Source organism: Anguilla rostrata, chromosome 14 (genome assembly GCF_018555375.3).
Source record: "Anguilla rostrata isolate EN2019 chromosome 14, ASM1855537v3, whole genome shotgun sequence".
Taxonomy (NCBI): Eukaryota; Metazoa; Chordata; class Actinopteri; order Anguilliformes; family Anguillidae; genus Anguilla; species Anguilla rostrata.
The window spans coordinates 37,660,305-37,684,199 of record NC_057946.1 but is presented as its reverse complement, the minus strand read 5'-3'; the positions used below and the strand labels follow the sequence as shown (position 1 = coordinate 37,684,199).

Here is a 23,895-nt window from a genome sequence, read left to right as displayed (position 1 = left end):
GCCAGACCACAAGCTACATTAGCATAGCAGGGTGACTCAGTCCAGTACTGCTCTCTCTCTCACACTCAACACACCCTAACCTTAGCCAGACCACAAGCTACATTAGCATAGCAGGGTGATTCAGTCCAGTACTGCTCTCTCTCTCACACTCAACACACCCTAACCTTAGCCAGACCACAAGCTACATTAGCATAGCAGGGTGATTCAGTCCAGCTCTTTCTCTTTCTGTCACACCTCTATGCCTGCATCACGGAGTGTTCTTGATCTGTGTGACAGTTGAAAAGGGGTTTTTCTTTACAGTTGAAAGAACTGATGTTTGTCCTGTGTTAGGTGTGCTTCGTGTTTTTGAAACTCAAAAACTAGCCCTCACTCCTTTACGACCAGGGGTCATGTGTCTCTGATGTAGGGAGCGTGTGAAAATGATGCACTTTTTAGGATTTCTATGCCCACAGCACATTGGCAGCACCTGAAAACAGCCCAGGTGACTGCCCATTAGAGTGACGGTCCCGTCCGGAACACGCGCAAATCCACTCCCAGAGGCTCACGGCATTACAATTCCAGACGTTCCGGGTGAACGCCGCATCCACGTCCCGGACGCCACGCCGAAGGGTCGCGATGGACTTTCCGGAACTGACCTCGAAAACGATTACCGCGGGTTTCGTCGATGCAGAGGTTGGGTCTGGGAGACAGCCCTCCGTGCCGACAGGAAGGCCACAGGGATTACATTACATTACATTACATTACAGGCATTTAGCAGATGCTCTTATCCAGAGCGACGTACAACAAGTGCATTGGTTCACGATGTAGAGGTGCAAAAGAAACACTAGAGTGAAGTAAGGATCGTAGTGCCAGAAGTGACCACATCGATCAGGACTCCAACCCTGTAGAGTAAGCTGTTCAGCAAACAAGAATCCTACCAAGTACAAACTAGCACTGGAATCACATTTGCCTAATCAGACAAAAACAACAATCCTGCCAAATACACTAACGTAATCATATTATCCTAACTAGGTACAGTGAGCTAAACTATAGGCTAGGGAGGGGTGGGGAGAGGTGCAGCCTGAAGAGATGATTCTTCAGTCTGCGTTTGAAGGGATGCTGAGCCGCTGGCTTCATCCAAGAGCTGGCTAAAGATGTCACTGTGGGCCCTCAGCAGTAGAGTGCATGTACGTTTGCTTAATACAGCTGAACAGCACAGCTGAACAGCACAGCTGAATCTAACGCCTGCTTGTCACTCTCCCAAATCGATGGCACAGGTTGTGGCAAAGAGTGCAGTTGCAGGCAGGATTGGGCCTTCCAATTTGGGGAGAAAAAGTAAAAAAATCGAAGGGGCAAAGAATCAGTTTTCTCCGTGTGAGTTCTGAATGGAAATACCAAATGGATAAAAATGTGAATGTATCATCTGTAATCCAGCGAAATGTAAAAACTGTCCGAGGGTATGAACTCAGACTAAAATGTGAAGTTGATATACTCGCGCTGCAGATTTCGTAGTCTGACTGCAGACTTCACCGTGCATTTGGGACATTCTCTGCAGCGAGCTCTCGTCACATAGCTGTGGCTCTTTCTGTGACTCAAGTGCAATAATAAAACACGTTCTTCCCCGTCTCTTCTGGGAAGTCTGTCCCTAAACCGTTCGACCGCGTTCACGGTCACGGTGCCAGTCCTCCTGAAGGGGCCAGAACAGTCGAGTGTGTGTTTTCGGTGTAGGGGGGTGTCGGGGGGGGGGGGGGGGTAGTCTCACTGGCAGCCAGTCCAGAGTGTCTCGCCCGGTTAGTCGCCACTACTGGAGAGCGGGCGGTTGATTGGCTGGCTGAGATTTGGCGGGATCTCTTAGTAATTATTACTTTGGATTATTACTGGATTATTCTAAAAGGGAAAATAAAATTTAAAAAATGATAAATAATCGTGTCTTATTTGTATTCAAAACTCATGTCAGTGACCAAAAACATTTTATGTTGGCCCTCTGTTTTTGTACTTTTTAATAAACAACATTAAGCACAACTGATCATTTGTTTTTTATTATAGCACACGACACACATTCAAAAAGAATTTTAGAACAGAACATTACAACTACATTTTTGAAAAAAATTCAAAACATATGAATTCAACCAAAAAAATGTATCAACTATTTGCTTAGAAGTTAAATGTTCTTAAATATAGAAACTTTAATAAAATGTAAGTTTTTCAAATTGATTTGAAAATGTTGCACTTTTTGACAAAATATCGGTCAAAACATCGGTAATCGGTGGGCTAGGACTCTCCAAAATCGGGATCAGCATCGGACCCAAAAATCTGGCATCGGTCAGGCTCTAGTGACTACTGCAGTTGACAGAGGGACACTGAGGATTTATACACATAAAATCCAGCACAGAGGGGTGTGCGTTGAGTAAACTGTACATGGAATCTGTGCAGGAGGGTCAGTGTGTCAGAGTTGGAGATGCTGTAGAAGGACAGCGTGCCGGACGGACGGTCCACACACACTCCCACCCTGTACACACACACTTCCCGAATGGTGCCATCGTCATCATCACACACTCCTGCTCTGCGGTAGGGGGACGGGCGGGCCAGGATCTGTCTCTGTGTCTTATTGTGCCTGACAGAGTATCTGCGTTTGTTGCACTCCAGACTCCAGGAGTTTTTATTCCATCCGAGCCGACAGTCAGAAAAGCCTATTTTCCGGCTGATTCCTTCATATGCCACCACTATATCCACCTGCCCCTCCTCAGATACGCTGAACTCCGTCTTCCAGTAACAGCGCTCATACAGAAACTCTCTGCACATAACCTGCGGAACGGGCTCAAATCTCTCTGGATGATCGGGATATGGCTGCTCTCTCCCCAGAGTGTGTGTCACCTTCCTGTTCCCCTCAGACAGAGACAGCTCTCTGTACGCTGTGTTTGGATCCAGTGTGAGCTGACAGCCATCTGCACACCAGAGACATGAATGAGATTAATTATTATTAACATCCACCTTATTATGCGTGTAAGAAAGAAAGAGCTGCAATAGTACCTGTGTGTTTCTGTTTGTTTGTGTTTATGTGTGCAAGACACACTTCTGTGATTTCTTTCTGTTTCACACACACACAGAAACACAAACACAGCAGTTTGTATCTTAGGAAAGTGTTCTATGTCGATACAGACTCACATTTCCTGGGCCCTGGTTTGGTCCTGTGCCCTCCTCGACAATCTGCACTGTAGGAACAGCAGAACAGAAAGTGAGTGTGTGTGTAGGTGTGTGTGAGTGCGTGTGTGTGTGAGTGTGAGTGTGTGTGTGAGTGTGTGTGTGTGTGTGAGTGCGTGTGTGTGTGAGTGTGAGAGTGAGTGTGTGTGTGTGTGTGTGTGTGTGCGTGTGTGAGTGCGTATGTGTGTGCGTGTGTGAGAGAGTGTGTCTTGTGTGTGTGAGTGCGTATGTGTGTGCGTGTGTGAGAGAGTGTGTGTGTGTGCGTATTTGTTTGCGTGTGTGTGAGAGAGTGTGTGTGTGAGTGCGTGTGTGAGAAAGTGTGTGTGTGTGTGCGTGTGTGTGTGAGTGTGTGTGTGAGGCACATTGCGGAAACTCTCTGTACTTACAGCAGTGTGAGTGTGTCCAGTTTAGTAGATAACAGCGCTCTCAGTTTTGAAAATATTGGGTGATTGTAACTCAGGTCCAGCTCTCTCAGGTGTGAGGGGTTTGAACACACAGCTGAAGCCAGAGAATCAAAGCCTCTCTGTGTGACTCTACAGCCTGACAGCCTGCAGAGAGAAGGACAAGCACACCTTACACACATGAATATAAACTCACAGGGCTGTGTGTGTCAAACACATAGCAGTGTGTTACACACCGTACACAAGTTAATATAAACTAACAGGGCTGTGTGTGTCAAACACATAGCAGTGTGTTACACACCTTACACACATTAATATACACTAACAGGGCTGTGTGTGTCAAACACATAGCGGTGTGTTACACACCTTACACAAATTAATATAAACTAACAGGGCTGTGTGAGTCAAACACATAGCAGTGTGTTACACACCTTACACACATTAATATAAACTAACAGGGCTGTGTGAGTCAAACACGTAGCAGCATGTTACACACCTTACACACAATAATATAAACTAACAGGGCTGTGTGAGTCAAACACATAGCAGTGTGTCACACACCTTACACACATTAATTTAAGAGGAAGAACAGAAACATGCTGCTTCAGTTGTGGAGTACAGAACACTAGTCTGTTTTCTCATTAGAAACATTAACAATAGTGTTGTACTTGGAGCCCTTTTTGATTGAAGGGGTTTCTGTTTGTACTCACCCTAGTCTCTGCAGTTTACAGTGTGGGTCCTCCAGTCCAGCAGAGAGCGCTCTCACTCCTGAATCCTGCAGCTCGTTGTCTCTGAGCTCCAGATCTCTCAGCTCCGAGTGAGGAGAACACAGGACTGAGGCCAGAATATCACAGCAGCCCTCTGTGAGATTACACCAACCCAGCCTGTGGAGAGACCACGCAGAAACACAGATGCACATGAACGAAAGATATATGCACACACCCACACAGAAACAGTTTACCTTTGATAAAGCTGACCAAAGAAGGCCGTATATACACACAAACATAGCCAAACTCAGACATACATGCATTCTCAAAAAACACAACCCAAAAAATGCATGCGTGAAAACATTATTGCTCTGTTTTGTAATAATTCAAAACAGATCATTTGTAAGCCTTAATTCTGTCAGGACCACTGTCATCAAAGTAGAACTTTATTGACAATAAAGGCAATACAGTTATGTTTGGCGGTATGGCTCTGTTCTGGAGCTCTCCCACCAACCACGCAGCCCGCTTGGATAAGGCCGGGAGGCCAGCAGCCAAACCCCCCTAGAGGGGTACACACAGAACAGATCCAGCAGCAAAGCAAGTTCTTAACACATAGGGATGGAGCAATGCAATTTCTTAACACATAGGGATGGAGCAATGCAAATTCTTGACACATGGAGATGGAGCTGGGGTGGTGGAGGGGATTTACGAAGCAACGTGCAGCGCTTGCATGCAGGAGGAGCAGCCGAATGAGTAGAGGGAGGCTGCTTAAGTAGACCGCCCTGTTAGTGAATGTACTGTGATAGGCGAACATCACTCAGCTGAGCCATCAGCTGATTCAGCCGGAGCGCTTGACTCTCGTGGCCTGCCAGAACTACGCGATGCTCCATTTACGTTGATTCCAGGCATATGTTGTTTGTTTTGGTACCCAGATCTACAGGTTAAGTTGCTTCGTCACGGCACAAGCCAATGAATCACAAGATTCCTGGATGAGTGGTAAATTTACCTCTAAGGATTAAAGGTCTTAATGTCAGGGACACCTAGATGAATGCCTGACAGCAGTAGATAGTTCCTCTCTTGGAGGTACAGGGTCTTGCCGCCACTAATTTCATATGGGCACACCCCAGTCAGTGTGTGTATATGCAAACTCGTATTCGCAGGTAAGCATTCAGGTTGCAGGTATCGAAAATGAATGAATGAGTCAGTAAATTTGCTTTTCCTTCCTGCGACAAGATTCAAAACCCACATTAATTACTAATTCTGTTTACTTACGTCCCATTCACACAGCGAGCCATTCATTTGACCAGTTGCCTGAAGTCCATTAATTCTGTATAAAGCTTAAGATCACACTGTACATAGTACAACTCACCCCAGTCTCTGTAGTTTACATTTTGGACTCATCAGTCCAGCACAGAGCGACTTCACTCCTGCATCTCCCAGGTTATTGTAGCTGAGGTCCAGATCTCTCAGGGGTGAGCTTGATGACTGGAGAGCTGAGGCCACAATATCACAGGACTTCTGTGTGAGGTCACAGCTGATCAGACTGCAAAGAAGAGTCGATACATTACAGTACAATAATATCAGATACACATGAAATATGCATTTTTTCAAATATATCAATAATAGTGGTCACTGATTAAGAAAGAAATAGGATTATATGGTTGATGATGCCCTGAGGAAGATCTCTGCACCACACTCTTCAACTGCAGCACTTTCGACCTGAGAAGTTCTGCTGGATTGAACTCTAGGCAATTCTACAGATGTAATTCTGACCAAAATGGCCCCTTCTCTTGTACTGTAAGTTCTCTGAATAGGGGAAAAGAGCCCATCTACCCTTTTCAATGATCTTATGTGAGTTTAACCCACCCAACCCATCCCAGAATCTCATCCCAAGACCACAATTTAAGTCAAAACGTTGAGAACTTTACATTTTGGGGATGAATTCCAATCCAAACTTTCACTTTTCGATTAGTCTCTATTGATTTACACAGAAAGTTTAAATGAGATTTTCTCGAAACGCTAATGCTTTACCCAAATCAGAGGTCAGATTTCACCCAGGTCAGAGCTACTTCAGTACATGCTCTGTTCTGAACCAGTGTCAAAAGTTTGAGAACTTTTAATTTTGGGGAGAAATTGTGTTCCAAAAGTTTTTTTCAATTTATTTATAGGATTACATAGAAAGTTTGGAGTGGGGTTATTTAAAAACGCCACAGTAAAATTTCACCCAAATCTGGGTGACCTGTACTGTACATTTCAGGGAGGAATTGCAATCCACTATTTTTCAATATCGGTTTATTCAAACAGTTTTATTTGAAAATGGTGCCATAACATTTCATCCATACCATTTCAGATGTAAAATACTTCCTGTTCTCTCAAACACACAATACACCGCTGAGACAATTAGAATTTTTGGAGAAAAAATATTGCATGTGACACTTTGGTATCTGCTATTTCCCTACTGTAGCCTTTAAAATACATGCAAAGTGAATGTAACCTAAATGAAAAATACAGAAGTACGAAAATATTGCATGTACATGTGTGTGTGTTTGCTCTCTCTCTCTCTCTCTCTCTCTCCCTCTCTCATACATTTCTAGGAGTTTAAACGGGTGAGCTTGGCCTCCCCCTTGCCATTCATACCAGGCAGGAACCATCTCTAACACCATGTTCTCTTGGACTATGAAAGGATATGCTAGATGAAGATTAAGTAATTATTTTTAATTTAGAGCTTGCATTTGTAATTCTGAAGGCTGGAGGTTAATTTCAGTCATCATTCAGTATTCATGCTATGCTTTTAAACTTAGTCAATCATTTAATTAATTGTTAAATGTTACTATATACTTATGTATTAACCATGTACCAATCAGATTTAGAATTATGTATGTTATTAGAAAGAAACCTTTTGATAATAAAAAGTAGGGGCTGCCTCTGCTTTCTTGAGTTTGGGCTTGTCCACCATTTGTTGAGTGTAAATGCTAGATTCTTTCTGGAGAAATAAATCCTATTTCTTATGTAGATATACCTTGTTTTGCCTAGTTATTACAAGTGAAGAATTTTCTCAGTTCTAACTGTCAATCATCTACATTAGAAATTAAATAATACATGGCCACCCTGCATTTCCTGACTACTGGTGTCAGTCTCTGATGACCTGCTGCTGTTGTGTTGTAGGTCTTCAAGTCAAACTCATCCAGGATCTCCTCTGACATCAGTAACACAAAGGCCAGAGCTGAACATTGGTGTGGTTCTAGCATTTTATCCAAAAGTTTTCCAGATCTCAGGAAATTCTGTATTTCCTCCACTAGAGTGTTGTCATTCAGTTCACTGAGACAGCGGAACAAATTGATGATCCTCTCTGCTGAAGATTCTTCACTGATCTTCTTTTTAATGTACTTGACTGTTTCCTCAGTGGTCTCTGATCTGCTTTCTGTCTGTGCCTGTGCGTGTGGCCCAGGTGTGCTGCATCCTGTTTGTGTCTGTACGTCTGGTACAGATGATCTGCGAACAGTTTGTGTCTGTAAGTCTGATACAGATGATCTACATTTTGTCTGTGTCTTTGGTAAGGGTGATCTTATTCCTGTCTGTGGGTCTGGTACAGATGATCGGCGTCCTGTCTGTGTCTGTAGGCCTGGTACAGATGATCGGCTTCCTGTCTGTGTCTGTAGGCCTGGTACAGATGAGGCTCTGTCTGGTCGTAGGCTGTACAGATGATCGCTTCTGTCTGTGTCTGTAGGCCTGGTACAGATGATCGGCTTATTGTCTGTGTCAGTAGTTCTCCTAAGAGAGTCTTAACAGAGTCCAGAGAGAGGCCATGAAGGAATCGGAGGAAAAGGTCCAGTTGTCCATTCTTACTCTCTAAGGCCTGATCCACTGCACTCCTGTGTAACTCAGACATCTGCACTCTGTCACCGTGAGGTTTTGATTCTTCTGTTCTGAGTACATTTATGTTCTCATTTACGCATGAATAAAAAGCAAACAAGGCAGCCAGATACTCCTGAATGCTCAGATGCACAAAGCAGAAGACCTTCTCTTGATACAACCCATACTCCTCTTTAAAGATCTCTGTGCACACCCCAGAGTACACTGAAGCTTCAGTGACATCAATGCCACTCTCTCTCAGGTCCTCTTCATAGAATATCAGATTGCCCTTTACCAACTGTACAAAAGCCAGCTGCCCCAGTTTCATTATGTTTTCTCTGTCTGACTCTGACATCTTCTTTGGATTTGTCCCAATTGTGCCATGATACTTCTGGTTCTTCACATTAGTCTGAATCAGCAGGAAGTGTGTGTACATTTCAGTCAGAGTTCTAGGCAGATCTCCACTCTCTGTTTCACCCAGCATTGTCTCCAGAACAGCAGCAGAAATCCAGCAGAAGACTGGTATGTGACACATGATGTACAGACTCCTGGATGACCTTATGTGTGAGATAATTCTGCTGGCCTGCTTCTCATCTCTGATTCTCTTCCTGAAGTACTCCTCCTTCTGTGGGTCATTGAACCCTCGTACCTCTGTCACCTGGTGGACACACTCAAGAGGGATCTGATTGGCAGCTGCTGGTCGGGAGGTGATCCAGAGGAGAGCAGAGGGAAACAGATTACCCTTAATGAGGTTGGTCAGCAGCACATCCACAGACAATACCTTTGTCATATCACAGCAAATTTTATTGCTTTGGAAATTGAGAGGAAGTCGACACTCATCCAGACCGTCAAGGATAAACAAGACTTTGACTTCATCACCTTCAAATGTTTTTATCTCTTTCAGTTGCGGAAAGTAGTGCTGCAGAAGTTGCATTAGACTGAATGCTGTTTCCTTCTTCAAATTCAGATCTCGAAAAGGAAGAGTGAAGACAAAATCAATGTCCTGATTGGCTTTTCCTTCTGCCCAGTCCAAAATGAACTTCTGCACAGAGACGGTTTTCCCAATGCCAGCGATGCCCTTTGTAAGCACAGTTCTGGGTTTCTCTTGTCCAGGTAAAGGCTTAAAGATGTCATTGCAGAGGATTGCAGTCTCTTGTGTGGTTTGTCTCTTGGATGCTATCTCAATCTGTCTGATCTCATGTTCATCATTGACCCCCCCACCTCCTCCCACCGTGATGTAAAGGTCGGTATAGATCTCATTAAGGAGGGTTGGGTGGTTCAAACTTTCATATAAGTATACAAACGTCTTCCTCAGATAAGTTTTCAGTACTCGCTGGGCTCTTTTTATGGATTCATCTGAAGAGAGGAAGTATGATAATTAATTATATTTAAAAGAAGATAAACATTTCCCCATTCAATTACAGATTTGAAAAAGAAACAGTATTTAAAAATATTTATGCAGTTTGTTTTCACAGTATTTCTACAAACATCACAGTGTTACATACTTCTAACAGTATGTTACATACCTCACACAATGTTACATACCTCTTACACAATGGTTATTCAATTCAAATAAATTTTATCTGGATAGTGCTTTTTACACTCACACACAAAGATGGTTTACAGAGCTAATGGAAAGGGAAGTTGTGCAAAACCAGGGCTGAAACCCAAAAAGAACTGAGCAAATGAGGAACCTGGCTATGGAAGAGGAACCCATCCTCCACTGGCCAACCTGGTGTAATTGTAAAGATAGAATAAATGGTAACAGAAATATAATGAAGGATTTTTCAGAGCAAATAATCAAATGGTTTTGGCAGGTTGCAGTCTGAGCTGTTAAACAAGCTGGTAAAATAGACAGTACAAGCAAAGAAATTAATATGCAGTCGGAGGGGCGGGATCATGCATTTAGGTATCCAGGTTGCGTCATGGCATGGGCTTGAACCAGGAGAGGGACAAGGCTGGAGCGGTCTGTCAACTCAGGGTGAAGGAAGGGACAGAAGCCCCAGGGAAGAGAGTTTATGTACTATGTAATTAAGAGATTAACTGCTTCATATGCAGAGGCCTGAGAGTAATATGGAAAAACCCCAGTGTGCTATTGTGCTATAGTAGCATATTTGAAAGATGCGAAGATATGCAACCTTGAGAGTGATGTTGAACAAACAGCGCCCCAACACAGCACAGAACAGCAAACCTGAGTGTTCATGTGCAGTGGCAGGGCAACGGTACAGCCTGCTCAGCTCACATCATCCTGATGTATACCTTCCATACAGCTATAACTAAAGGATTTGTCATGGTCCTGCGTTCCTGTCTGCGTGTTCCCTGTTGGGCCGCCAGATGGCGGCACTTCTGTTTTGTGTCCTGCTCCCCCTGTGTTAATTGTATGATTGTTTCCAATTGTCCAATCATTGTTTTCTGGCTGTCTCGTTTTCCCTTCCCCTTCCGTGGCCTGATTGTTCATGGTGCCCTCCTGTGTCTCGTCAGTGTCTGTTCTATTTAAGTTGCCCTCCTGCTTGACTCAGGTGCTGGATTCTTGCGGTTATGTCTGGTTGTTCTGTGCGCCCCTCCTCAAGTCTGCTCCATGCCTTCCTGCCCATGTTCTGGTTCCCCTGCGTTTGTATTTTCCGGATTTTCTTTGTTCTTATGTTTGTTTGCCTTCGTTTGTTGAAGGTCGCCCTGCAAGGCTTTTTGTTCCGTTGTTAGTAAAGTCTTTTGTTCCCTTCATTTTGAGTTTTTGCATTTTTGCCTCTGCATTTGGGTCCAAACCCTCCCAGCAGCTACAGGATTGCCTAAAGAGGTGTGTTTGGAGCCTACACTTAACGACAGTGTGTCTGAAGCCCAAACATACAAAACAATCTTGGAGGACAATAAAGGATATGTAACTCTCCAAGATATTCTGGAGACAAACCATTTAAAGGTTTATACATGAGTAGCAGAATCTTATCAATTCTAAATTTAATAGGCAACCAATGAAGTTCACATGTTCACATTTCTTAGCACTCATTAAGTACCCTAGTGGCCGCATGCTGTACAAGTTGGAGATGTTCAAGCAAAAGTGTAACTAGGACCTAAAGCATACCGAGGTCAAGAGATTCCTAAAAGAATAGCAACCTATGTTCTCAATAAAATGAAGTTAATTAAAGGCTATATAAATGGACACAAAACAATACAGAGAACATGACCTTGGTGACCTCGACGGTAGTTACAGCCCTAGCTTCACGGCTGCGTTGGTGTGACCAGAAAATAAAATGTTACAGTAATTTAACATAGAGCTGTGGTCTCCAACCCTGGTCCTAGAGAGCAACAGGGTCTGCTGGTTTTTGCAGTTGCTCTGCACTTAATTATTCAATTAGAGCACTTCAGTACACACTTAACTCACCTCACGTAGTTACTTAGGTCTCAACTGGATGCTGATTTTAAGGTGAAAACAAAAACCAGCAGAGCTTGTGGCTCTACAGGACCAGGGTTGGTGATCACTGCTGTAGACCAAGGGTGTCCAATCTTTGATCCAAAAGGTTGTGTGAGTGCAGGTTTTTGTTCTAACCCATCAAAATACACCTTATTTTACATATCAAGGTCTTCATGAAGGCTCTTGATTAGTTAAGTAGTTCAAACAGGTGTTGTTGCTGGGTAAAAACAAAAGCCTGCACCCACACCGGCCCTTTTTCTATAAGATTTGACACTCCTGGTATCAGCCCATAAATAATTCAATGTTGCAATGCGTACAACAGGCACACACATAGACACACCAATAGTTTCAATGTAGAGTTGATGAGAATTTGCATGAATTGCACAGGTATGTACCAGTCTCAGCAGTATATGGGTCCTGGAAAGCCATAGAGTCTGCTGGTTTCTGTTTTCACCTTAAAATTAATTTCAGTATTCTAATGTACACACAGTAGCAACGAGAGAAATCTCTTACTGTGCTCATCTCTCTCCAGTGAGTTGGCTAGATCCTTCTCCTTCATGTTCCTCAGGATGTGGAGTGTGATCTTCAGAAATCTCTCGCTGCCACAGGTCTCCAGCATCTTCTCAACTATGTACAGGGCCTTAGGATCCACCTGCTCTCTCTCAGTGCATTCTGGGTAGCCATGAATTTGATGACTCTTGAACATCTTCATAAACTTATCCACAGCACAAGGATCTTCAGAGAGACTCTCAAAGCATTCTGGACAATCCTGACTCAGATGGTTCATCAGAGTGCGCAGGAGAGACTGAAATAAACACATGAAGAGGTGTGCTGTATCAGTGTGAAATAAACACATGAAGAGGTGTGCTGTATCAGTGTGAAATAAACACATGAAGAGGTGTGCTGTATCAGTGTGAAATAAACACATGAAGAGGCGTGCTGTATCAGTGTGAAATAAACACATGAAGAGGTGTGCTGTATCAGTGTGAAACGAACACATGAAGAGGTGTTCTGTATTAGTGTGAGATAAACACATGAAGAGGTGTTCTGTATCTGTGTGATATTCTTCAAAAAATATATTCGCATAGATGTATGTGAAGAATATCTATATCAACTCTCTTGTGAAGGAATAGTTAATTGTTCACTGAACAAGGTGGTGATGAATGCCATTGCATTAGCTAACTGGCTAATAAAATGGAATTAATCACCCTATCTGGCTCCTATTTGAAGAGATATTGATATTAATTAGCTGCACGTAATCTCACCAATTGATCAGAAATTAGCCATTTGCTTTCAAATAAATGTAATTACCTATCTGTCAATCATAACCAGTCTAACCTTACTAACTGATGCCTCAGAGGTTTTCAAGTGGTTCATATCTTCTCCGTCGCAAGCTACAAACTTAACAAGACAACAAAAACTACTCCTGTAAGTAATTCTTGGCTACTTTTCCGTGTTATATTTCCACTCTTCAGAGGTAAAGGGTGGGTAGGGTAACGGTCACCTCTTTTTTTTTTAACATAATTTTAACATGTTCCCGACTTTCTATCATTTTATGAGATGTTTCATTAACATTTAGCATAATGCTTGTTTACACTTCACCGGTAGATCTGCACCACAGCACAGTTCTGCGATGTGCAGGTCTCTCGTGCAAGGTATTATGGGACTCAGGAATATCATGGAAAGGGATTACTAACCATATCCTTCACTCTCCATTGTAGTATTGCAGTATCTATTCCCTACTATCTTTGGTAACGTAATTTTAATGCATCCAGACATTTTTGGGAAAATGAAAAAAAAACGAATTACACAATGAAATTTCAGGGCATTTTTGCCCTGAGCCTCGGATCATTTTAAACCCACTGCTAAAGGAATCTTGACTTTTGTGAGCCAAGGAAGGCCAGGTAGCTCTCCAGAAATTGATTAGATATTAAGTTTGGTCTTTTAAGGGGTTAAATTAGCACACCAGCCTAAGTACTCACACTAAATTTGTACAGCCAGGAGCTTCACTTGATCTTTCCACTCAGGATTCACTTTACAAACATTTCTTACACCTCTTGGTTCCAAACAAAAGAGAAATACTGTTTTAAACATTTTTAAAAAATGTATGTTAATAAAAAGCTGGTTTATTGTGCTAGGGTGATGTTATACTGTGGATGGCTATCAGTAATATTTGGTTAAGGTTCAAAATGTTATCAATATTAAGTACAATATTAGACACAAATGATAACATGCATGATATACTGTATGTTTGAATATAATTTACTGTACGAAGAAAAGACAACCTATTAAAACAATTTATAAAAAGCAGATCACACACCTGTTTTGAAAACGGTAATGTATTTGAAATCTTCTCTTGTAAATGACAGGACTCCAGTAATTGTTGGATCCTGTGAACAAAACATGGAGACTGAGCTTCCAGTTAAACTCATCCTCTTACTGCGGCTCTAACTCACAGGACATGGAGACAGAGCTTCCAGTTAAACTCATCCTCTTACTGCAGCTCTAACTCACAGCACATGGAGACAGAGCTTCCAGTTAAACTCATCCTCTTACTGCAGCTCTAACTCACAGCACATCTGGATATGACATAATACATCTCAGCTACACCTGACTGTGATATAATAAACCCACCTACTCCTGAAAGGTAGAAGTGACATTGAAGTACAATTAAACAATAGTGTCAATTTGAACCTGTTTAATTACCTTTGATCACCTGTGAACTGTCCTTTGAAGTTAACTGGATGATGAATTGAACGATCACTCTTCATAGACACACAGCTGGGTACAGGTGACCCTGCTCTTTCTACCTGGACTCTGTGAACAAAACATGGAGACAGAGCTTCCAGTTAAACTCATCCTCTTACTGCAGCTCTAACTCACAGCACATGGAGACAGAGCTTCCAGTTAAACTCATCCTCATACTGCAGCTCTAACTCACAGCACATGGTGACAGAGCTTCCAGTTAAACTCATCCTCTTACTGCAGCTCTAACTCACAGCACATCTGGATATGACATAATACACCTCAGCTACACCTGACTGTGATATAATAAACCCACCTACTCCTGAAAGGTAGAAGTGACATCAAAGTACAATTAAACAGTAGTGTCAATTTGAACCTGTTTAATTACCTTTGATCACCTGTGAACTCTCCTTTGAAGTTAACTGGATGATGAATTGAACGATCACTCTTCATAGACACACAGCTGGGTACAGGTGACCCTGATCTTTCTACCTGGACTCTGTGAACAAACCATGGAGACAGAGCTTCCAGTTAAACTCATCCTCTTACTGCAGCTCTAACGCAGCAAATTTAACAGCAATTCCGACTTTGCCACGATACACCTCACCTACACCTGAATGTGCAATAACACACCTCATTTACACCTGAACGTAGAACAACACACCAATTTACACCTGAATGTGGTATAACAGATCTCATTAACCTCAATGTGTCTGAATACACTCAACTACACCTAAAACATGCTAGCGACAATGAATTATCACTAAACATTTGTGTCATTTACATTACATTACACGCATTTGGCAGATGCTCTTATCCAGAGCGATGTACAACAAAGTGCATAACAAAAACCAGGAACAAGCGTGTTGAAAACCCTAGAGGGAAGTACTGTTCCAAGTGCAGGGAGCGAACGCGTAGCTTAATTAGGACCCTGTAGGTTAATCTGATTAACACAACAAAAAACAGCAACAAAGCAGTCTATGCAAATAAAATAAGCAATAGTTATTGCACTAGTGCCTACTCAACTAAGTCAACTAAGATAAACAGCTTACCTAGCTACAACCCTAAGATTACATAGTGGAGCACATGGAGACAGAGCTAGACAGCACATAGAGACAGAGCTTCCAGTTAAACTCATCCTCTTACTGCAGCTCTAACTCATATCAGGTTAAATATCTGATTCATGCAGTTATACCTCTTTTTGCCAGTGCTGTGGGTTTCTCCTTTATTCTCTGGCTCCCCTGAGAGACCCATTTTTGGAACAGCGCCCCCTACCTCAGGAGACCGGAACACATCAGACCAGTTTAGACCCATGCCAGTTCTGACCCGAATTAGCCAACCTGTAAACACACAAAAATAAGAATATACTCAACACACAGACACATTCTAACACACACACACACACACACATAATACACATACACAATACACCGCAGTGCTGATCGGAAGCAATCTGGAACTTCAATGGGACCTAAACATGACCTATACACCCCCGCACAAAAAAAAAAAATTCCTGATGAATGACTGAAATTTTTTGCTGATGAAAAACTGTATTCCTGAGTTCAGTAATCTCGGCACGCCGGCGTTCCGACCACTAGGGGCTTTGCGCTAAGAGGTTAAACGACATGTGAAGTGAACGTAACAAAATGAAATAAAAATAATTTAAAAAAGAATTTCAAATCACCACCTTTGTTCAATTTCTCACTTGATTCGTATCTCACAAAGTATAGCCTTTGCAAACCGCGAAACCATCCGATCATACAACGCAACCGATTTAAGGTGGACCTGAAATTTCGAATCGGAAGCCAACTTCAGCGTCGTAGTCTCATCATCTATACAACTACACACCCACCCATGACATAATGGACAATATTGTCTATCTTGGCATTCATAAAAATACTCTTTCACCACTAAAAAATCGTATTCCATCATAACAACAAGATAAACCCGACAATAGCCCTCAGATTGGGATGGCAGGTATGCCATCCTGCCAAGTTACGCCTTGGCGGGGGCATGCCCCATATTGGGATGGCAGGTATGCCATCCCGCCAAGTTATGCCTTGGCGGGGGCATGCCCCATACCTATACAGCACCGAGAGTTTGGCACTTTTCAGGGTTCCCCACAGAAATAACCACAACAGCCACAGACACTCAGCCCTTAAAAACATTAAATTCTGTACATTCTCACCCCATTTCAACAGACAGAATTCATAAACAACTTCACATGTCCACACAATAAAGCCCCAAACTAAGGAGATTTTGCGTTTTCTCCTTCTTCTCTTTCTTCTTCTTCTCATTTTTATTTTTCCTATCCCACTACAACATGTCTCCCCATTGGACATTTTATCGACACCAGCCAAATCTTCACCTACACAACCCAATCAAAAACTTTGAGGAAATATTGGGTAGCATTGCTTTGGAATACATCTTATTTAATTTTGGTGAGGCAAGATAGCCTATATTGTTTGTAGTAAGTACCGTAACTTGGCGTCATTTTGATATCAATACTTTTAATGGCAGCCCTGGATTTTGGCAGTCTAAATGAATGAGTTATAGACGGTGTATGTCTTGTATCTCATAAAAAACACGTTTTCAACGTAAAAAAATGCCAAGTTACTCACACATACAAGACATACACCGTCTATAACTCATTCATTCAGAACTGAAATGAGTTCGAGCTGGATTCACATCCAACGATATAAAATGGTCACCAGATATCAAAATAAATAATAGGCTACATTGTTTAGCCTACTAAATGTAAAACATGTTTAAAGTTATTTTTGATAGCTTGTTTTTTTCCCAAATAACCATAACCAGGAACAAGTATGACGAAACCCCTAGAGAGAAGTACCGGTCCAAGTGCAGGGAACAACCGCATAGTTCAACTTGGGCCCTGAAGGTTAAACTGTTTAACACAAACGAACTCTGATGTCTTAAAATGACTCTGTTTCCTGTAACTGACTTTCGGTTTGTATCATCAAAATAGCGAAAATTTATAACCCACAAGTGTGTGTGTGTGCGTGTGCGTGCGTGCGTGTCTGTATGTGTGTGTACCAGAGACTGTAAAAACACATACAGACACAAAAGTAGTAGCCTACTTTTGGTTATAGCCAGCCAACGTCTTGGAACAAACGAGAAATTAAGATTTAGGATTATAACGTGTGCTCTTCTGTTCTTTTCTTGCTTTAGTATTCGTTTTGTAAAATGTTAAGCATTTGTGCTGGGGCAGCATATTACGTACCAAAACATTCAAACGGTTTAATTCGGTTGCTGAATATTTTCTTCCGGATTTTCTTTGTTAGCCCGTTATAATTCAAGCAAAACATTTGATACAGTTACGTGAGGTATGCGGTAGTTCTGTGTAATTTACATTGGTGATACAGTAAAAGCAAACTGGAAATCACCTTCCGCACTTTTTGTCAGGGTGAAATAACAGGTTAATTCTAGTAATCGTCCTTTTTGCTTTTTCAGACTGCCATAATTTTACTCTGCGATTCTACAATTCCACAAAAAGACCAGGAAGACTAGGGATTAATTTGTGGTGCATGGTTCGCATCTGGAGGGCACACTTCGCTGCTCCGTTAAGCAGTAACTTGGCAGTGAAGGAAAGCAAACGGTGGCTGTACCACTGCAATATTAATTTAAATTTTCACGCAAGTCCGAGTTTTCATTCTATTTATTCTTGTCATTTTGCGATTAGCCTATATGGAATTGACGATGAGAGTCGAAGTAATCAATTCAACAGCAAATTGTTTACGACGTGTGCACGTTTTCTGCTGTTGTTACCAGTTATTTGTGGAATGTGAATGGATTCTGTCAAGACATGAAAGTGAATGTTCGCATAAAAACATAATGGATGTGTTTGAGAGGATATAAAAAAAATTACAATCTGACTATTGGCCTGTTATATCCTATTTGTTGCATTTATGAATTATTCATAAATGCAACAAATAGGATATAACAGGCCAATAGTCAGATTGTAATTTTTTTTATATCCTCTCAAACACATCCATTATGTTTTCTACAGAAACGGTGGCATTCCTGTGTCTCACCTTTAGAGCAAGCAAAATACTTTAAATGGACTTAATGATCACATGTAATATATATTTTTGATAAATATAGACTGTTCTTATAATAGTAAAACATATTTGAGTCATGTAATGTGCAATTCTTGTTTTTTAATCATTTATATAAAATAGCAAGTGCAAGCAATTTGCTTGTCACTCGAAGTTTAGTGCCATATTTTGAGTTAAATTTTTTTATTTTTCTCCAATTTAAATGTCATAAAGTAAACACAAATGTCACATTCATGGAATGGAGAACTTAAAAAGCTGAAATACAAATGAAATATTATAAATAATTTAACGGTAATAGTGGTCACCCCATATCATGTCATTGGTGTTGCTGCCTCACAAAACTTTTATTTTGAAAAAAATGAAATGACTTTTATAAGTAATTTTTGGTTCAAGAGGTCATTGGAAGAAGTGCGATCAACATATGCACATGGTGAGTCTGCTGTCTCTCTTCATTTGTTATAAATTTGATGATTTATGTGTTAATTCTACATGAGGCTTTTAAATATGTCATTGGTGTTAGTCATTTCATAGGAAGGGGAATTAGAAATAGATAATAGAAATGGATTAAATTATATATTTGAATGATTTTAATATGATTGAAGACATGTGGTTTGAGGTACTGCGGTGTCCATTTTGTAAAAAACCATTTGTTCGACAAATTGTCATTGGTGTTACCGTCATTGGTGTTACTACTCCTCCTGGTAACACCAATGACAATCAGTAACACCAATGACATTCTTGTGTAAATGAGCTTTTATAAAAGCTTCAACATAAGTATTTAAAGCAAAATAGCACATTGTTTCTTTTTCATAACTTCCTATTATTATTATTTTTGTCAGGTATGGCGAAATTGAGTGCAGCTGAGAAGCAGAGGTTTTATAGACAGCGCAGGGATGCTGACCCTACACGTAGAGCAGAGTATTTAGTGAAAAGGCAACAGGGTTATGCTAATGATATAGCAACAGGAAAAAGACAGAACATAAATGATCTCAGTGAAAGGGCAAAGAGAGGTCAGCGCAAGGCATGGCGAGTCAACCAGGCAAGACACAGGCAACACATGAGAGCAGGAGAGACAGTCTTGACCCCCCCATCATCTCCAGGGAGTTAACCCAGCATCTCAAGGTAGAACTGAAGATATTGGGTCTCATTCACTATTATTGTAAAGTGGTTTGCATGTGCAGGTAATTTTCAATTAGCATAATACACGCTCCAGAAAAGCCCATATAAGGGCTTCTTGCTTAACCAAGATTCAAAATCAAAAGATAAACCAAAATAAACAATTGAATATCTTTGCATATACACCGTTAGTGAATGAAACCCATTATGTATATAGGAAATTACAAGCGTATTCAAACAAACCTGGAATTCAGATATCAGGACTAAAATATGTCACAGTACAAGGATTTATTTAAGCATAGTATGCATACTACACAGTGTAGCTTTGAATAAAAAAAAATAAGCTGCAAGCTGCAATAATGTGGCCAAGCAGCTTATTATCATTATTATTATTATTATTATTATTATTATTATTATAAAGCTACACTGTGTAGTTTGGGGATTAACTGCCATGATTATGAATTTTGTATATCTATATTAAAGATATTGCTTTAATAAATACAGTGCTCCCTGACTATACCAAGTCATTGGTGTTATAATGTGTCACTGGTGTTACTGCATGTTTGTTTGGTGATTTGATATTAAAGTGGCCATTTTTGACTTTATAATAATTTTGTTGATTGTTGCTTTATTCATGAGTTGGCATTTTAAGGATAGTATCATTCAATTTTGAGACTGTCCTTCAGTTATTGTTGATATTATAGCAAAAACCTGATGGCGTAAATGAAAAAATGTCACACAATACAACTTTACACATACCTGATTGAAATAAATAAATAAATAAATAAATAAAACATTTTTCTTTTAATTATTATCAACCTACTATGTCTTTGAGTATATGTGTAGATTGAATAGAGAAATACTATTCTGATAAGCTTTTAATGTTGTTTTTGGTATGAGTAACACCAATGACAAAAAGATGGCACAAGCATTCTTTGAGTGAATGTATAAAAATAATTAAAATACATTAAGCTTTCATTTTTGTGGATTGTTAAAGGCAAGAGGTTAATTAATATTGTACAATAAGTTTTGATTAAGTAAAATGAAATGCATTTCAAGACATGTTCCAATTCCAAATGCCACCGTTTCTGTAGAATGACCCATAACAACGGTCCACAAGTCGAACTACCAGCGAGAGTTTTGCTCGACAACGGTAAAATATGCCCAAACGGCCGCGGAAGAATATTTCAATTTCAGGTGATTAAGTCGATAAAAATCAATAAATACTAAAGTAACCACATATAGTCATTGTTGGTAACCCGTTGTATATAAGTGGAATAAACCCCTCCGGGCTGTCCCGGTTATTAGAAAATAATGTAGGCTACTTACTTCGGTGGTAGTATGGGGCTGCAGAAGAAATAATACGACAGATAGACCGACGACGATATCGCTTTTTCATAGGTCAGTGGACTAATTTTCCTAATCTCCGCGGGACTTTAGACCGCGGTGGAAACGCAGACAACAATGGGCTGAAGGCACCTTTTAGTTCCTTGAAAAGTAGTTCGTGGGACTAAAAGTTCGGCTAAAGTCTGTTTTGCTTGGCTGAAGTAAGAATTTGTATTTTTCTTGGCTGCGTCATTTATTGTATCTCAACAAAAATACGAACAAAAATGGCAAGTAACTCACGCATATACAAAGCACTGACTATAAATCGTTAATGAAAACTTGCGAAATCTAGGCCTGCCGTTGAAAGTAGGCTATTCATATCAAAATGAGGCCACGTTACAGCAACTAATTTTGGCTATCTTAGCTCACACAAATTGAACAAGCCGTATTCAAATATAAGATAAATATAAAACCTGTCACGTCCCTGCAGTTTCTCATGTTTTCAGTTCTGCCTCATGTGTCTTGTCTCTTTTCTCGGTGTCGGTCTGAATACCTCATTTAACCCACCTGTTTCCCCCGCATTCTGCACACTTTCCCGTCACGGTCACCAGTACTTATTCAGTTCGCGTAAAATAATTTGTGTATTCTTTCTAGTCCCGTACCTCGGTTTTTCCCCCAGCCTTTTTCCACTTTGCTCGTGGCTTTGCATTCAGGTTCCCCAGTCTGTGTCTTTCCTGTTGTCGTGTTTGTCTGGTCTTGTTTTCTGTTCATCCCTGTCCTGTCCACGTTTCCTGTTCTCGGTCAGCCGTGTCCAGCCTGCCCTTCACCGGCCTCCCTCAGCAGTAGAGTGTATGTACGTTTGCTTAACCGCCAAACAGTACAGCTGAACAGCACAGCTGAATCTAACGCTTGCTTGTCACTCTCCCAAATCGATGGCACAGGTTGTGGCAAAGAGTGCAGTTGCAGACAGGATTGGGCCTTCCAATTTGGAGAGAAAAAGTAAAAACATTAAAGGAGCAAAGAATCAGTTTTCTCCGTGTGAGTTTTGAATGGAAATCCTAAATGGATAAAAATGTGAATGCATTATCTGTAATCCAGCGGTGGTAGTATGGGGTTGCAGAAGAAATAATACGACAGATAGACCGACGACGATAACGCTTTTTCATAGGTCAGTGGACTAATTTGCCTAATCTTCGCGGGTCTTTAGACCGCGGTGGAAACGCAGACAACAATGGGCTGAAGGCACCTTTTGGTTCCTTGAAAAGTAGTTCCTGGGACTAAAAGTTCGGCTAAAGTCTGTTTTGCTTGGTTGAAGTAAGAATTTGTATTTTTCTTGGCTGCGTCATTTATTGTATCTCAACAAAAATACGAACATAAATGGCAAGTAACTCAAGCATATACAAAGCACTGACTATAAATAGTTAATGAAAACTTGTGAAATCTAGGCCTGCCGTTGAAAGTATTCATATCAAAATGAGGCCACGTTACAGCAACTAATTTTGGCTATCTTAGCTCACACAAATTAAATATAAGATAAATATAAAACCTGTGACGTCCCTGCCGTTTCTCATGTTTTCAGTTTTGCCTCGTCTGAAAAAAAGCACCATGTTTGCTCGCCTCCACAGCTGTGGCGGGTCTCGGTTTCGGTCTGAATACCTAATTTTACCCACCTGTTTCCTCTGCATTCTGCACACTTCCCCGTCACGGTCACCAGTACTTATTCTCGGCTCGCCCACCACTCCCTGCCTGATCGTTGCGTCTGTTCTTTGCAACTTCTCTTCGGTTCGCGTAAAATTATTTGTGTATTCTTTCTAGTCCCGTACCTCGGTTTTTCCCCCAAACTTTTTCCACTTTTCTCGTGGCTTTGCATTCAGGTTCCCGAGTCTGTGTCTTTCCTGTTGTCGTGTTTGTCTGGTCTTGCTTTCTGTTCATCCCTGTCCTGTCCACGTTTCCTGTTCTCTGTCAGCTGTGTCCAGCCTGCCCTTCACCGGCCTGCTCCAGCTCCAGCTCCAGACCTGCTCGGTCCTGCCCCTGTACCTGCTCGGTTCGGCTCCTGCTCCTGCTCAGCCCTGCTCCAGCTCCAGTCCAGCTCGGTCCTGCTTCTGTACCTGCTCGGTCCCATTCCAGCTCCAGCCCGGTCTTGCCTCCGTCCTGCTCGGTCCGGCTCCTGCTCCTGCTCGGTCCTGCTCCTGTCCCTGCTCAGCCCTGCTCCAGCTCCAGTCCTGCTTGGCCCTACTCCAGACAACAACAGGGGTCCCCATGGCAACAGTTGTACTAATTCAGAAGCCACAGCAGTTTTCTAACCTCAACACACCCCAACCTGAGCCAGACCATAAGCTACATTAAGCATAGTAGGGTAACTCAGTCCAGTACTGCTCTCTCTCTCACACTCAACACACCCTAACCTTAGCCAGACCATAAGCTACATTAAGCATAGTAGGGTAACTCAGTCCAGTACTGCTCTCTCTCTCACACTCAACACACCCTAACCTGAGCCAGACCATAAGCTACATTAGCATAGCAGGGTGTCTCAGTCCAGCTCTTTCTCTCACACTCAATAAACCCTAACCTTAGCCAGACCGTAACTTACATTAGCATAGCAGGGTGACTCAGTCCAGCTCTTTCTCCCACACTCAACAAACCCTAACCTTAGCCAGACCGTAACTTACATTAGCATAGCAGGGTGACTCAGTCCAGCTCTTTCTCTTTCTTTCACACCTCTATGCCTGCATCACGGAGAGTGTTCTTGATCTGTGTGACAGTTGAAATGGGGTTTTTCTTTACAGTCGAAAGAACTGATGTTTGTCCTGTGTTAGGTGTGCTTTGTGTTTTTGAAACTCAAAAACTAGCCCTCACTCCTTTACGGCCAGGGGTCATGTGTCTCTGATGTAGGGAGCGTGTGAAAATGATGCACTTTTTAGGATTTCTATGCCCACAGCACATTGGCAGCACCTGAAAACAGCCCAGGTGACTGCCCATTAGAGTGACGGTCCCGTCCGGAACACGCGCAAATCCACTCCCAGAGGCTCACGGCATTACAATTCCAGACGTTCCAGGTGAACGCCGCATCCACGTCCCGGACGCCA

The 23,895-nt window shown here is 41.7% G+C and overlaps 2 protein-coding genes and 1 long non-coding RNA gene across 11 annotated transcripts in view; 1 reads left to right on the top strand and 2 right to left on the bottom strand.

Annotated features, from left to right (window-relative positions):
* Positions 1–2,002: 2,002 nt before the first annotated feature.
* The window catches only part of LOC135240049 (NACHT, LRR and PYD domains-containing protein 3-like), a 45,393-nt gene continuing 23,500 nt past the window's right edge, over positions 2,003–23,895 (bottom strand). For all 9 annotated transcript variants that reach the window (XM_064309182.1, XM_064309178.1, XM_064309184.1 and 6 more), the window contains 5 exons: positions 5,658–5,831; positions 4,292–4,465; positions 3,567–3,728; positions 3,145–3,191; positions 2,003–2,924 (listed from right to left, as the gene is read on the bottom strand). In XM_064309182.1, coding sequence (XP_064165252.1) covers positions 2,317–2,924; positions 3,145–3,191; positions 3,567–3,728; positions 4,292–4,465; positions 5,658–5,831 — 1,165 coding nt within the window. In that variant the 3' untranslated portion in view covers positions 2,003–2,316. The remainder of the gene's footprint in view (positions 2,925–3,144; positions 3,192–3,566; positions 3,729–4,291; positions 4,466–5,657; positions 5,832–23,895) is intronic.
* LOC135239862 (protein NLRC3-like) lies at positions 7,971–22,289 on the bottom strand (the record flags this gene model as incomplete). The annotated part of the gene is made up of 7 exons (XM_064308849.1): positions 21,472–22,289; positions 15,487–15,631; positions 14,680–14,790; positions 14,253–14,363; positions 13,867–13,936; positions 12,060–12,351; positions 7,971–9,496 (listed from the first exon to the last, which is right to left on the bottom strand). Coding segments are annotated over exons 1-7 (2,364 nt in total), but the record flags the coding sequence as incomplete, so codon positions are not given.
* Positions 20,641–21,329, top strand: LOC135240052 (uncharacterized). The gene is made up of 2 exons (XR_010325565.1): positions 20,641–20,929; positions 21,180–21,329. It is a non-coding gene; the product is annotated as an uncharacterized LOC135240052 (long non-coding RNA).